The following is a 15,403-nucleotide window of genomic DNA, read 5'->3' on the forward strand; positions in this document are numbered from 1 at the left end:
TTCTCTGTGTACATTTGACTCGTGCTTGTGTTTTATTAATTTTTTATTGCATTTACATTTCAATTTTTGAATTTTAAATGTCTTTTTCTTATTTATTTTATCCGTTATGGGGCCTCGGGGCACAGTCAGTTTTAGGTATTACCACTGATGATAGAAAGGCTCCTGTGTGTTAGCAGGCAGTGTGTCCCCTGATGAAATGCTGTTTTTGCTAACACACATATCTTTAGAATTTTTTTTTCGTTGCTTGATTTGTGTTTGTAACTTTGTATTTCTAAATTGTTTACACACTATGTAGGTAATATGTATACATATATATATATTTAGGGCCTGCACTAAGCATTTGTCACCTCGCCAAATGCGATAAAATCTTAAATTTGGCGAATATAATAGTGTTTTAGTGAATGATTTTTTCCACTGGATCGAAAAAAATACGTAAAAAATTGTTACGATTTGCGTTTGACTGATATTTTTGAAAATTGGCGAATGCTTTTGTTATTTAACTAATAATCTAGTTTAAAAATTATTTAAGATACTTAAAAAATAAAATATTTTGTTCTTTCTTCTCAAAAGCTCTTTTAACTCTTTCGCGAAGAGTTTTTTTTTATTTTTACAACAACAATTTTGGTAGCATAAACTATGAGTAGGGTAGCATTATGTGCGGTAGCGCCATCTATGTTCTGTGAATGAAAATACATTCAAAAATATTGGCAGGACTGATGGAAAAGTCTCCCATTAGACAGGGAAGGGTTTCTGTCCCAAAAGAGTTTTTTGAAATTTGCTTGGGACGTATGTGTCCCGTTAGGTGCGAAAGGGTTAAAGTATATCCTTTTAGTGATTTTAATTTATAATTTTTTTTTAGTTTTTTGAAAGCACCACGCAAAGTTCAACTAAAAGAAGTGCATCATTCCAATGAAACTGCTTCTATCCAAGTGGTATCGTCTGAAGGAGTAACATTAGTTCAAACTTGTGAAAAGAAGAGACGCCCACCTCCACCTCCTCCACCAAAGCAGCCTCCCAAAAGGCCCCCTCCACCACCTCCTCCTCTCGCTGAAGTCAGGTTAGTCTCCGCTTTTATTTCATGATTTGGGCAATTAACAATTAACACTAAACATACCAACACTTAATCTATACCTATTTCTATCATAGCTGGTCAAATGATCAAACTTCATGTTTCTTGATTGAATGTATGAAATATGGATGTTAGGAAGGAAATAAACTAAAAAAACTTTATTATAATTAAACAAAATTGTATATTTGCCAATTTTTATATTTTACAAACACAAAGAATAAGAATTTTTAATTCATTGATCAATGCATTTTTTACATATACAGGGTGTTTCCATTGTACATTTTCCGCAAACATATTTCTTTTAATTACTATTATTTCAATTTTTATAATTATAAGAATCTAAAAAAACTATAATTCTAATAATAATAAAAATTTATAAGAATTATAGTTATAATTATTCTTATAATCAATATTATTTCTTCTAAGAACTTGTGCTGTCTTGATTGTTTCAAAATTTTTCTGGATAAAAACTAACTGTTAGTTAGAAATGAAGTGAAGCTATCAAAATAAAATATAAACTACTTACCAAAGAATTTAGTTTTTGTCGCTTTTACTTACTCAAAAATGTCAATCTAAAATTTTAGGTACTTTCTTGAAATTTGAATTCACAGTTATTCTGATTGAACTAACTGCGCAACAGTCTTTGCAGAAATGTGCAAATAATTTATTGCAGTAGGTTGAACACGCATTACATTGTAATTTCTGATCCGATAATCTTATAAAGCGATAAATTGTTCTCCTGGTCAAATGAATAGGTATACAACAAGTATTCGAAAAAAAATGCAAAAAAAATTAATAATATTATTAATAGAATATTAACTGTATATAATTGTTAGAAAAAGTCATGAAATCAAATGTGCAGAAACGATAAGATGATAGGTGCATTTTCGATGCAAAAGTTCTTAAACGGCCATTTGACCNGAACGGTTATGGTAGAAATAGGTATACAACAAGTATTTGAAAAAAATGCAAAAAAAAATAATAATAATATTAATAGAATATTAACTGTATATAATTGTTAGAAAAAGTCATGAAATCAAATGTGCAGAAACAATAAGATGATAGGTGCATTTTCGATGCAAAAGTATGTTTAGTGTTAAAATGCTGCTATAAAATTTATGCTTAGGATGTTAAAACTTTCAGAAATTTAGTCATGATAATCAAAACATAAATTTAATTTATGACTAAGAATAATTCTTAAGTAATATTTATAGTCTTGAGTAGAAGATAAAATTCTCATTTTATATTTATTTATTTGAGAGCTCTCATATGCTCAAATAGATTTAATGGAATATAAAATGTAGTGAAATATTTTTTTAATTTGCAAATTTTGGAAATATTTTGTTTCATTGTTATAAATTTTCAATTTTATTTATTTTGTTAATATAAAGTTCTATTTCTGTGTAAAATCCAAATTATAACAGTGGATTATGTATGCATTTATTTTCAAAAAATGAAAGTTACTATATGTTTCACCACAAGGGCGACTTACGCTTATCTCGACAGAAATGTCGAGATAGGCGTGGACGAGAAGGAGACGATATAAACATGCTTAGTTTGATGGATGTGACTTGCACACACAGTGAACAATTGACTTGAACTCCTCATGCTGTTGCTACTCTGTCTAGATTAGACACAATAAAGTCCTTTAGCCTCGCCCCACGTAGGCAACTTGGGGGCTTGGTCAGAACATGCAACAACCCACACTCTACAAGCCAATATTAGGGTTCTATATTTTGTAATAGTATTGGTTTTAGAATGGCTTTCAATAATGGGCCAATATCATTTTCTATGTTGGACACTTATAGACTTGTAATGTTGGGTAAAAAATGGGGTGTCTTATGGGACCCATATTAGCCAATTTTGAGTCCATCTGGGGCCAATGTAAAATTGTTGCTAGGGTTATGAGTGTAGGGACCATATAATAAATTCCTTCTGACAAAAATTTTTAGTTTCAATGCTCATTGTATTTACATTTCAAAATTATTATTATTATTTTTTAAATAATTTCGTTAAAGAAAACTGAGCTATGTAACAAATAATAATAAACATTTTTAGGGGCCATTCATATAATTTACATTTGTAATATGAATATATTTCAGTTTTCTTAACTTGCTTAATTTATTACATACTATCTTACAATACTAATTTTTTACATGTCTTTATCTATTAGGTATAATTAATATTTTGAATATGCTTTTATAAATAACTTTCATTTGAATCTAAAAAATACACTCAATAATCTTTTTTAAATAATAATTAAATTAATTAAATTTTGAATTAAATATTTTTAATGTTGTCATGAATCATATCAATCATTTAATGAAATATATCATTATATGATTTTTGAATTATATTCTTGAACATTTCTAGCATTTGACGAAATAATATTTTATTTTCGAATTTTTATTTTCCTTCTTAGTAAAAAAACATATTTTGACTTATTATTTTTTTTAATCACCTGGTTAATGTTTTTGTTTCATTATTTTTACAATTTTTATTTGTAATTTTTGAGAAGCTATGTGCAAATTATCCAAAATATCTAATTTGTGGGTTCTCTATTTTAACTGCCTCAATAATTCGGCAAATTTTTTAAATTTTGTATTTTAATAGTATTGTGTATCTATATTTTAATTTCATAATATGTCGTAAAATCAAACAATTTGTACCTGGATTTGAGTTTGGGGTCACATTTAAAGAGTTGAATAGTTTTTGACTGCAGGGGAATTTCTGATTCCAGAAATTTCAATATTTTTTAATGGTTATTTTTAATTTGGACTGAAGTTAATTATTATTAGGTTTTATAACAATAAAAGAAATGTGTTATATCTTTTATATATTTTTTAGCTCACCACCATTGTCACCCCACAACATTCAATCCACACTTTCTGAGGATATAGAACACCCTACTACTCCTGAACTACCACCACCTCCTCCTTTAACTGAAGAAAATGAAGTCATGAATTGCGATGAGCCACTACCTCCCCCTCCAGATCTAAGTGATATAGAAATGTCTTCTAAATTAGCAAATAATTCTATGTATGACTTATCTTTTTTAGTAATTTTCTTACACAGCATGTTAAATTACATTTTTGTAAATTAGAGGTGTCGAAACATAAATAATTCTTTTATTAAATTTATTTTTGCTTTGTTAACTATTATATTTAATTTAATGCCTAATTATCTTCCTCTTTAGTTCTACAATTATTTATTTGGTAGAATTATGAATTAGTCGAATATAAGTGCCTTTTTACTATGCAAGTTTCTGTCACTTAATCAGCAAGAATGAGCTAACTTTTCCCTTTTTTACAACATATTAAAAATTTTATGATTTATCAACTATTTCTAGTAAGATTTTTTAATTAGTCAAAATGAAATGACTTTATATTAGTTGATTCTGTTTAAATATTTTAGATTTTTTGTTGGACAATTTCTTTTTATTTTACTAGCATATGTGCATTATGTTCATCAGGTGTAAATAATTTAAATTAGGATTTTAATGGCATGAGTGCTTTTTCTAAAGAAATTTTTTTTAATTTTTAAAATAAGGTGAGTAAATTAAACCAACTTGCCCTAATTAGGGCATGCAGAGAAGAAGTCTGACCCGGCTATGCCGGCCGAGGTACCCGCTGATGCCCCACTGTGGTATTTATTAATATTCAAAAGATTACAGTAAAGTTGGCAAACAGACAAGGTTACAGGAACAAAAATGGTTGGAAGATTACATCATTCTAGATCTACATACGTTCTCTATCACAATTTTCTGCTTAATAATTATAAAAATAAAACAAAGATGAAAAAATACATTATACATCTTAAGAGATTTTAAGCTTTAATGTATTAAGAAACAAAATAGTTTAAGGATCTTATGTAACATTGTTCTAATTGTGTGTGTATATATAGACACGCTACCCAACAATAATGGAAGAGACACTTTCAGTTTTTGACATTTTTTAAAATTTCTTCCGAAATACTTAAAGGAATATTTTATAACTTAAAGAGATCAAAGGTTTGGGAAGCCAACAATAAATTACGAAAGAAAATTTTTATTTCTAAACACCCTATACCAGAGAATCAAACTATAAGCTTGTAACTTGTATCAACTACTTTAGTTGTTGTTTTTAATAACTACATAAAATTTAGTAAAGATATATAAGAGAATATAATATTATAAGAGATATATAATATAAGATATATAATATTATAAGAGATATGGACTTTTTTATAAAAATAAATTTTTTGGAGCAATTTAAAATTTATTTCAAAATTATTGATTTAAAATAGAAAATTTTTAAAAGCTGTGCAAGATATAAGTATTTAAAATAGCTCTTTTCGAATAGGAAATTCGAAGTCAATAGTCTATTTTAGGACATGGCCCGAAATCGTACCTTAATATAGACCTATAATATTTATATTGAAAAACATATTATATTTATTATCAGATACTAGTGTACCCTACCAGAGGAAATAATTATAGGCTTATTAGGGGTATACTGTGCGTGTGCATAAAAAATTTAAACATGTTTTTTTTTGTTGTAATTTTGTAGTGAATCATATATAGCAACGAATGAAAATTTGATTTGAATATCTTTAAAAAGTTTCACACAATTTTCTAAGTAGTTTTTGTAATTTTTAGAAGAAAGCTCAAAGTGATCAGGGATTTTCCACAAATTTTATTTTGTATCATTGGACAAAGTTTAATAACAAATTATAATACCTTCAATAATAGTCCAGAAACCTAAATGTGATGGTATAAGGAAATAAAGCATTCCAAAGAAAACATACTTTTATGGGAGATGATCCCCCAGTCTCATTTTTAATAAATACTGTTTAATAATATAAAATGAAATTTGCAGAAAACCCCTTTTTGTATTTTCCGTATTGTATATAATGGTAAATGTAACTTTCCACTAATAAAAATTCCATCTCTCTTTAAGTACAGAAAAAATAAAGTGTTTGGTTGAACTAGTTCTCACAAAGGCTGGGATTAAATTTTTCAGCATGGTACTGTTATTACTGCTATCTTTTTGACATACTAAATAGAAAAATGTGATCAGGCGTAACTGGGTTTTTTTAGTCGCTCTCATGAAAATATAAAGTTATAAGTAGTAACAATAAATTGTATTTTAATGTAGAAAATAAATTTATAATGGTTTTTTTAAGTAAAATGTTTAATGCGTTGGATATGTGGTGACTTTGGCACACAAGAAAAGTTTGACTATGAAAAAACATGTTTATTTGATAGCCATGTTGTAATTTTTTTAAAAAAATTGTTTGTGGTTTCAAATTTTCAATATAAATACAGTAGGGAACCGATTATCCGGAAAGATCGGGACCATCGCTATTCCGGATAACTGATTTTTCCGGTTTTCTGAATCGCCACAAAAAACCGTTTTTTTTATTGTTAAACCCATTAAAAAAAATTTTTTTTTGGAAATAATCTTAAAAAGAAAAAAAAAACGATGAAGTAATACACTAATGATTATTTCCAAAACGATGGTAAGGTAAACATCTTTCAAAAAAGGAAGAAAAATCCTAAAATCTTATGAGGAAAAAAAAATTTTTTTAAAAAACGGCGGGAAAATTTATCGAATTTCGTTCCGGTTTTTTGGTTTTCCAGTTTTCTGATTTCCGGATAACGGGTTCTGTACTGTATAATGAAATAGTTCTTTTCATTATTTATGGATAGCCCTAATTTTTCATGCTTTTAAGATTTTATTGAAGTATTTTGTCCACAAATAAAATAAAGATGAATTGTTCTTACTATCAGTTTTTTTCTCTTTCGCAAGTAAATAACAACTCTGTATTTGGTCTGGCAAGATTCAATTTTTTATATTTAAAATACCCCTTGATTTTCTTTTATATTTTTTGTAGATGATACATAAAGTGAAAAAATATTCTTCAAATACAGCGGATTTTCTGAATATTTTAGATTATCTGCTGATTTTGCTTATCTATGTTGTCTTGTAACTCAATTTTACAAATGATTATAAAATTACTATTGTTTAATTAAATATATATTCAAATAGATTATTCTATCTTCTTTTATTACATTTCAGGATATACCCCAAAAATTCATACATGTCATACAGAAGTGAAAAAAAGCTTTCTAGGCAAGGATTTGATGGAAACTATCGACGTTCATTTCAGTCTTCATCTGTTGATTTATCTGCTGTTGATGATGAAAAACAGTCTCTGTCTAGTTGGGAACAAGAATATTCAAATTGTCTGCAGAAAGACAATGCAAGTATCAACTATCAAAATACAAGAAGGCAAGATCACATATCAAGTGACGACAGTATTATTCAATCAGTTACTCAAGACTCTTTGCATCGAGCAGTGCCATATTGTGCTCCTAGTCAAGAAAATCTGAACACTTCATCTGATTTTTACCAAAACTTGCATAGCTCAATTGGCTTATCATCTAATTTTTCTAATGACTTAATAAGTAAATCAATTTTGACTGATGCCTCATCTAATACTTTAACCGATAGTAACTCTCAAAATATTGAAAGTAATTCCATAGTTGATTACAATCAAAATTCCTTACTTAGTAATGATATAGAAGAAAATGATTTTAAAGCTTCAAATGATGTTATAAATCACATAAGCAGTAGCCAAATTTATGAATTTCCCATATTACATCAGAAACTGGTTAAGACACAAGAGAAACTAAATTGTGAACAAATTGCCAGAGATATTTTTCATCAGTATGGCGATATTACATTCAAATCTTTATTCAGTAAGTAAAAAAAAATATATGGAATAAAGGAATAGTCATTATTGTTTTTCTAACAAATTTTAAAACTTGTACTTGCCTTTATCTGCCAATTATTTTTGTAACAGTTTATCTTTTTCTCATCATTATTGTTTAATTTAAACTTTATTTAAAAAAAAAATCTTCGTAAAATTCACATGTTTTTTTGTTTATGCATAGTAAACAAAGTTTGAAAATTTTTTTAGGCTTTTGTTTTTGCACATTTAAGTCATCACTTTTTGATACACTTTATTTGCCCAGATTTTCTTGCAAATTGATGTGGTGTTTCAATCTTTTTTTCTTCCTGTTATTATCATTGATTTGTGCATAGTTTCTGATGATTTGGCATCCCAATTCTTTAATACCATATTATTATTACGACATTGGAAATTTGAATTTTTTTGGCAATTATTGCTGCATATTTTCATCTTTTTCCAATTATAATGTTGCAACACTTGACATGTAATTCAAATGCTTTATTATTTACTTTTTAAAACAAGCCGTTTCATCTGATTACTGCTGATATGCACATAGTTTTTAAAATCCCGAAATTTTTTTTATAGTATTATTTGTAACAACCTAGGAATCTCAAATAATGCAATTGTGTAATTATTTTCTGACTCTTTCAATTTGCATCATTCCATTGTAAAATCACATGGTTTTCTTTTCGCTAGTCATTGCTTTAAATTCCATGGTTTTTGAAATTTCTGTTTTTTTTTTCCTTAGTCAAATGCAAATAGCAGAGTGCAAAATGAAAAGGAATGTCCTTTTTAAAATGTGAGAATATTGCTCATAGTATTAGAATATATGTTAACTTATGTATGATAAGTTTTGTGTTTTTTCTTTTTTTGTGTGTATAAAAATTAGTCTATTATTTACATTGTTCATACTGAATAAGAAGAAAATTTTACTCAGTTTTCCAGGTCAATTTACTTAAAATATTTGTGCTATAACTTTATTATCTATGTCTGGAAGGTTTTGATTTCTCGTTCAGTATGTAGTTTTTGTACAAGCTTGGAGGGTGCTCAAATGCAAAAATTGTTCCAGTAAATAAATCAATTACTTTTAGTTAATAAATTCCAGTTAATAATTGAATCCAGTTAATAAATTAATTTACTCTTTAGAAGCAACAATATCCTTTGGCTTGTCCTAAGTAAATTCTGGTTGCTCAATTAAATTACTCCCTCTGATGTGAATGGCAGCATGAATTATAATCAACATGTTCGATTGAGATTTTTCAATCCATGATGAAAATGTTCTACTTTGGAATCTCTGCTAAGTCAATACTTTTTTTCCTCCATTTCCGAACTTAATTCTCATTTTCAGAGAAATGCCATGCTATTATTAAAATTAATTTCTGCAAAAGCAATCGCTTGCAGTTCAAAACTAAATGAAGAGAATTTTTTTCCTGCTCATTTTTCTTTACAAAGAGCTGTAAATGTAAATGGAGAGAAAAAGTGCCACATGAAGTTTGGATTGCTATTGCCGTATTGCTTTGCTTTGACTTTCCACCAAGTTGAGCTGCTACTGACAACAATCTTTGATGAAAAGTGAAAAGCCGGGAGGACAAAGACAAATTGGGCTGATGATGTGATGTCAATCCGCATTGCTCTGAAATGCTTGCGGAAACGAGAGCACATTCTTATTTCCAAATGAAAAGTGTACTCTTTAGCTTACACACTAATTAGCTTATATTTAAAAATGTGTGGTAATTCTCAAGAAATTGGTTAATATAAATAGGTTTTTAAAAATTGTATGTTTATTGAAAATTATATATTTAAGTTCTTAATTTTTTGATATCAGTTTTAAACATGTTTTTTTAGATTTTAAATATTCTCTCTATATAAATAAATTGTTTCAACAAGTAACTGAGTTTAATAACTCAATGGTATATTTACACAAGAAAAAAATTATAAAATTTGATCCCCTATTCCTTATAATCAATATAAAATATAATACTTTATTCTAGAAATAAATTTTTTTTAAAAAGTTTTGTGATTTTTATTTGTGTTAGCTGACCTTAATCTGTGCCTTTACTTTATTTTTGTTACAGTTCCAGCTCCAAATCACAAAACATTGCCAGACTATATGGAAAGTGTGTTAAATTTATTACTTGAAAAAAAGAATAAGCCTAATGATCTGAGTTCACCAATGTCTGTAAACAATCAAAGGTATATTGTTATTATTACTTTGTAATTTCTTTATGATATTCATGAAACATGTTTTGCTTTTTGAATGCTTAGGTCCTAATTTTGTTATTTTCTGCAAATTAAATTGAGTTATTTAAAATTAAAAGTTTTAAATTAAAATTTTAAAATTAAAAGTACAAAGAAAGCTAAAATGGAAGATTTTTTCATATTCTCAGTAAATTTTTTTTTTCATTTTTGGTATAGTTTAGAAAATAACATTTGTATATATTTTTTATACCAAAAATTCATGAAATTCAATCCCAGTTTCAAAATATTAATTTGTATAATAATTTTGTTTGCTTTGTTAAAGTATAATTTTTTATAATATTAGTAAGTATTTCTTTTTTAGTTTAACATATAAAAATGATAGAAATGTAATATGTACTACTGTGATAAAAATGGTCAATTTAATTGTTCTTTGAAATGTAACAAGAGTAACAAAAATACTTATTTAAGTTTATCCTTACCAAGAAATATTTTTTTTTAAGTTAGAAATATTCAAATTGATGTGCTGCTGCAAAATACAAAATCTGTTGAATTATTCCTGAAAAAAACACATTTTAAACAAAATTTTTGAAATTTAATAACTGCTTGAATGTAATGATTCCTGCAGGCGAAAAGTGAAAATGGTCAAAAAATCGATACAGGATATTTTATAAAAATAAATAAAATTGTAAAAAGTTTAATTTTCTTTCAGTTGTTAATTCAACAAATCATTTTTGCTTTAAAGAAATTAAATGAATACAACAATATAAACTTAATCGTCATATGCTTTGTATGTTTCTCATCAAATCTTCTATAGGAAATGTAATAAAAGTAACAGATTTCTTTTAACCAGGATGACTAGAAATTTTTCTGATAATTAATAGGTTAATGTGCTTGTATTTAAAAACTTTTTGTTGCTGTCATTTAATAATTTGACCTTTTCTTGATAAGATTTTATTATATAGTATAGATAATATAATCATTAATGCAAATCTGTAAATGCCTTATATCTTTTTCAGGTCCCTTATTTTAAATTCACCTTTTTATAAAACTATTTAAAAGTTTTAAAGTTTTTCTTGCATATATATAGCAAGTAGACATTCTCCTTTTTTATTCTGTATAAAAAATTGTTCAATTTAAAATTAAAAAAAACTCATATGTGAGAAATCGGATTGTTGTGCAATATTACAATGCATGTAATAAGAGTAATCATGGAATTCACCAGGAACACAAATTAGGGAAGTAACAAATATTCAGCTCTTTTGACGAATATTCGATTTGCCGAATGTTCGCCCAAAATATTCGTCAAAGTATTTTTTTGTAGTTTTTTTTAAATAGATTTGATAAACAATAATTTAAAATCATAATTTTTACTATGGTACAGCTGTAATGCGCACTTGAAGAAATGTAGAATATCGCAAGAAATTCATCATTATCATTCAAAATAGTTTTTGGACATTTATTAAATTCTATTGCACACAGCTTGCAAATTTATATTCTGGAAGACCGTTGAAAAAGCGAAATTTTAAGAATTGAAACTAGATCACTTTATACTCAACCACTAGTCTTGTACTATTTTTAAAAGCATTTTTGATAACTATATTTCTTTTAACGTTTTATGGTTAAATTTTTTCCTAGTAATATTATTTTTAGTATTAAAGTTTTTTTTAAGAATTAGGAGGATTTTTTTCTTTCAACTTCAGATTTTTTTTATAGTTGTAAATTATTTTGTTATTTATCTTAAATATTTCTTATGAATATTTATTATAATTTTTTTCTCTTTACTTCATACCAATAATATAGTGAATTTCTGATTGATTTTCGATAATGACTAAATTAATTTTATATATTAAAAAAATGTTGCCATTCAGGTACTGAATATTTGGAACTTAGCCGAATATTAGGTTATTCACACAAATCACTTCAATACATCCTTAGCACAAATGCAGTTTTTTAAAAATAGTTTTATGGTATTAAAAAGTTTTGGATTGTTGATCCGGTATCTTTTAATTTTAGTAGAAATCGCAAAATTTAATAGTTCCAATTTAGTGGTTGTCTACTAATTATATGCGTGATTCAGGCAAATATTCTTATCCGCAGGATTCATTGTTTGATCCTTTTTGGAAATTCAGTCATTTTCCCAAAAAGAAACTTAATAATGAATGTTATATTATTAAATTTATATAGTTTTGAATTAAGGGGTCATACATTTAATATTTTAACTAACTGCAGTAACAAATCTTGTAGAGTAGACTTTAATTTCTCAATTTTTGATTCATCTTTTTTATGTGATTTTAAAAATGTTTGATTATTAACAATGGAGGACTCATATCATAAATTTTTAAAATGTTAAATTAAGGGATCGTCTGCTAAAATTAATTTTATTCAAAAAAGCTAAATGACATATTTACTGTGTTTTCATTTCAAGTTTATTCAAACCAAATTTTAAAATTACAGTGGAGCATCGTTTATACGACGATCACTTATACGATGTTTACATTTATACGACGTTTTAGTGTGGTCCCAAATCATTCCTATTCATTTTAATGTAAAAATATATCGTTTATACGACGCACAAAATCGGTTATACGTCGGTTTTAGATTTTGTTCACATTTACTTAATTTTTTCTTTTTTCTTGTGTATTTTAAAAAAGGGCGGAATTTGCCAACATGAGTGATACAGAAAAGGGTGCCAACAATAATGCTTGGATGACGACCGTAATTTTTACTAGATGACTGAAAAAACTTGACAATGTTATGAAGAGGGAAAAAAATAAAAATTTTGCTATTCATCGACCAATATCCAGCCCACCCATCGATACTAATTATTTTGGAAAATGTAAAAGCTCTCTTTTTTCCTGCAAATTGCACAAGTGTGCTTCAGCCATTAGATTTGGCCGTGATTAAGAATCTAAAATTTCATCATAGAAAGCAGTAAGTTCAACTCGCTATTCAAAGCATTGCATTGTAGAGACTAATAGCAAGAAAATATAATTAAAAGTAACATACATTCAAATTGCTCACTGCAATTTTTCTTCTTTGGTTTGTTTTGCTTCGTCTAATTTAGAAATTTATGCAAATCAACACGCTAAACATTAAAATTAACTGAAAATCAGTTTTAGAAGTAAAAATCGATTATACGACGTTATCGTTTATATGACGTTTTTCTGTGGTCCCTTCGGCGTCGTATAAACGATGCTCCACTGTATTTGATTAAGGAAGTTTTTTAACTCAATCTTTAATTAGATATTGGTATAAGGGAATCAAATCTTATTCATACTGGTTATTTTTTTTTAATCTTATAGTATTTATATAATAATTTATATAATATTCTATAATATATTTATATAATATTCTTCATATAATAATTTTCCATGCATTGATAATAAATTATTATGAGTTGTTCAGTAGTGATAGAATTATGCTGGAAATGGCTTTTTCTTAAACAAAGCAATTCTGAAATTGAAAACAGTATATTTTATTTTTCTTTTGTGATAAATTTGCTTTTATTACACTTAAGTAGAGCAAATTATATTCTTTTAGTTTATTTTTTTTTAAAAGGTAGTCTGATATATGTATACTGTTCCAAAAAAGTGTCCTGATTTTGTCCTTATTTGAAAAATTCTGTCCTGATTTTTCCTTTGGCCCTCTATTCAGCCTGTATAATATATCTAATTAATTCCATTTCTGCGTCTACTTTAAAATGAAAATTTTTAGTTGTGTTTTTCAGAATTTTTTTTCGATGATCACTTTTTTCAAGTCACTTATTTTTACATAAAAATGATTTCAAAGTTTGCCTAAGCTATTTTTCTTCAATGCAATTTGTTCAAACTAAAAATTTTTGTCTACTTTTATTCTTTAAAACCTAGTATTTACATTAAATGAACAAATTTTAAGTTTTGGTTTCTGGCAAAACCAACCAAATCCAAAATAACAACAGACTTTTAAGTTCAATATTTTTATTCTATGCTATTTTTATAGGGAAGAAAATATACTGAAAGATACACATATTTCTGAAGAAATGGGAATCAAAAATGATGTTCCAAAAGTAAGAATCAATTTATTTCTGTAATACTGCAGGAAATAGTTCCTGACGTTTGGTACTTGTACAAAAGTAAGTAAATAGTGTTGAGGGCCATTCTGAATGCATCTATTAACTTTAACGAGACTGGCTCAATTGAGTCTTTTCTTTCTGCTCATCTTTAATCTATGGTTATATAAAATTAAGTTTTTTAATAATGCTCAGTCTGTAAAACAGATTTGGTTGCTGATTACAGTAATTGATTAATAGCAGGCTATACATTTAAATTGTCTTGGTGGAATAATGAAGATAAACATAGTAAGATAAACACATTAACAAAGCATAGTGATTCATATCAGTTGCTCGTATTCAAATGCAGATAGTAAAGTTCACTGCATAACCTGCGCAATCACTTGTAACAGCATCAATGAAATGGAATGCTTAACATATGGTTCAAGGCCATTCGCTATTTTAAATATGATATCTCCAACAAATTTGAAAACGTGCATTTGAGTAATTTATTTTTGATACACAAAATTTGCAACAATGTCATGAAATTCATGTGAGTTTATACATAGCTTTTTCGGCTATTATTACTACTGTTTTCAGCATGGCTTTTAATATCTCGTTGATTTTAATACAGTATTTTAACTACATGTAAAATTTTAGAATGTGTGAATTCGACTAAGTTATTATTTTTTTATTAATAAAAACTAAGAATCTTAAATTATGGGACCCAAAAACCCTTGCTTTTTCACGTGAAATACGATGACCTTCCTCATGGATATGGCAGGGATGCTACGCCTGCACCATTTGCGACAAACTGAGACAAAACGGCATAACTGCGCCATTTTGCAAAATTCAGCTCAGTTTCTGCCAAACCTGCGCCATTCTGAAACAAAACGTTCAAAATTTGACAAACCTGAATTCAGTTTCAAATATTAATCCGCATCGCAGTGAGTCATTGGAGAGCATTTTGCCGTTCACGTCTCCACGGGATGAAAGACTTCCGCGAAAAAGCGAAATCCGCTTTTTTCTCCCAATTTTTAAAATTTTCGACCATGTTCAGAAAACTAAAATTTTTAGGGAGTCCAATTAGAGAAACCCAAGCCGCCGGAACGATAGTCGGATTCCCGCGACTTCCGCTATAGAGTGGAAAGGAGTCTAAGTGTTTCGTTTCGACCACCGATATATGATTTTTTTTTTCGTTTGGCTGATTTTCGGAATTTTAAATATTAGGAACTGCGCTGGAATATGCTAAAATCGCGATTTTTAATCAGACGATTTTAATATCAATCATCGATTTTCGTATTTAACTGATTTAAAACTTATGTGTTGCGATTTTTTTTACGCTGTTTAAAAATCGTACTAGCAATTCCTAT

The 15,403-nt window shown here is 27.4% G+C and overlaps 1 protein-coding gene across 4 annotated transcripts in view; it reads left to right on the forward strand.

Moving 5' to 3' along the window:
* The window catches only part of LOC107451508 (uncharacterized), a 161,314-nt gene that overhangs the window by 134,688 nt on the left and 11,223 nt on the right, over window positions 1-15,403 (forward strand). For all 4 annotated transcript variants that reach the window (XM_016067629.3, XM_016067632.4, XM_016067633.4 and 1 more), the window contains 5 exons: window positions 860-1,057; window positions 3,917-4,108; window positions 7,129-7,811; window positions 9,880-9,997; window positions 13,982-14,048. In XM_016067629.3, coding sequence (XP_015923115.2) covers window positions 860-1,057; window positions 3,917-4,108; window positions 7,129-7,811; window positions 9,880-9,997; window positions 13,982-14,048 — 1,258 coding nt within the window. The remainder of the gene's footprint in view (window positions 1-859; window positions 1,058-3,916; window positions 4,109-7,128; window positions 7,812-9,879; window positions 9,998-13,981; window positions 14,049-15,403) is intronic.

The sequence above is a fragment of the Parasteatoda tepidariorum genome, chromosome X1 (assembly GCF_043381705.1).
Source record: "Parasteatoda tepidariorum isolate YZ-2023 chromosome X1, CAS_Ptep_4.0, whole genome shotgun sequence".
In the NCBI taxonomy this organism is placed as follows: domain Eukaryota; kingdom Metazoa; phylum Arthropoda; class Arachnida; order Araneae; family Theridiidae; genus Parasteatoda; species Parasteatoda tepidariorum.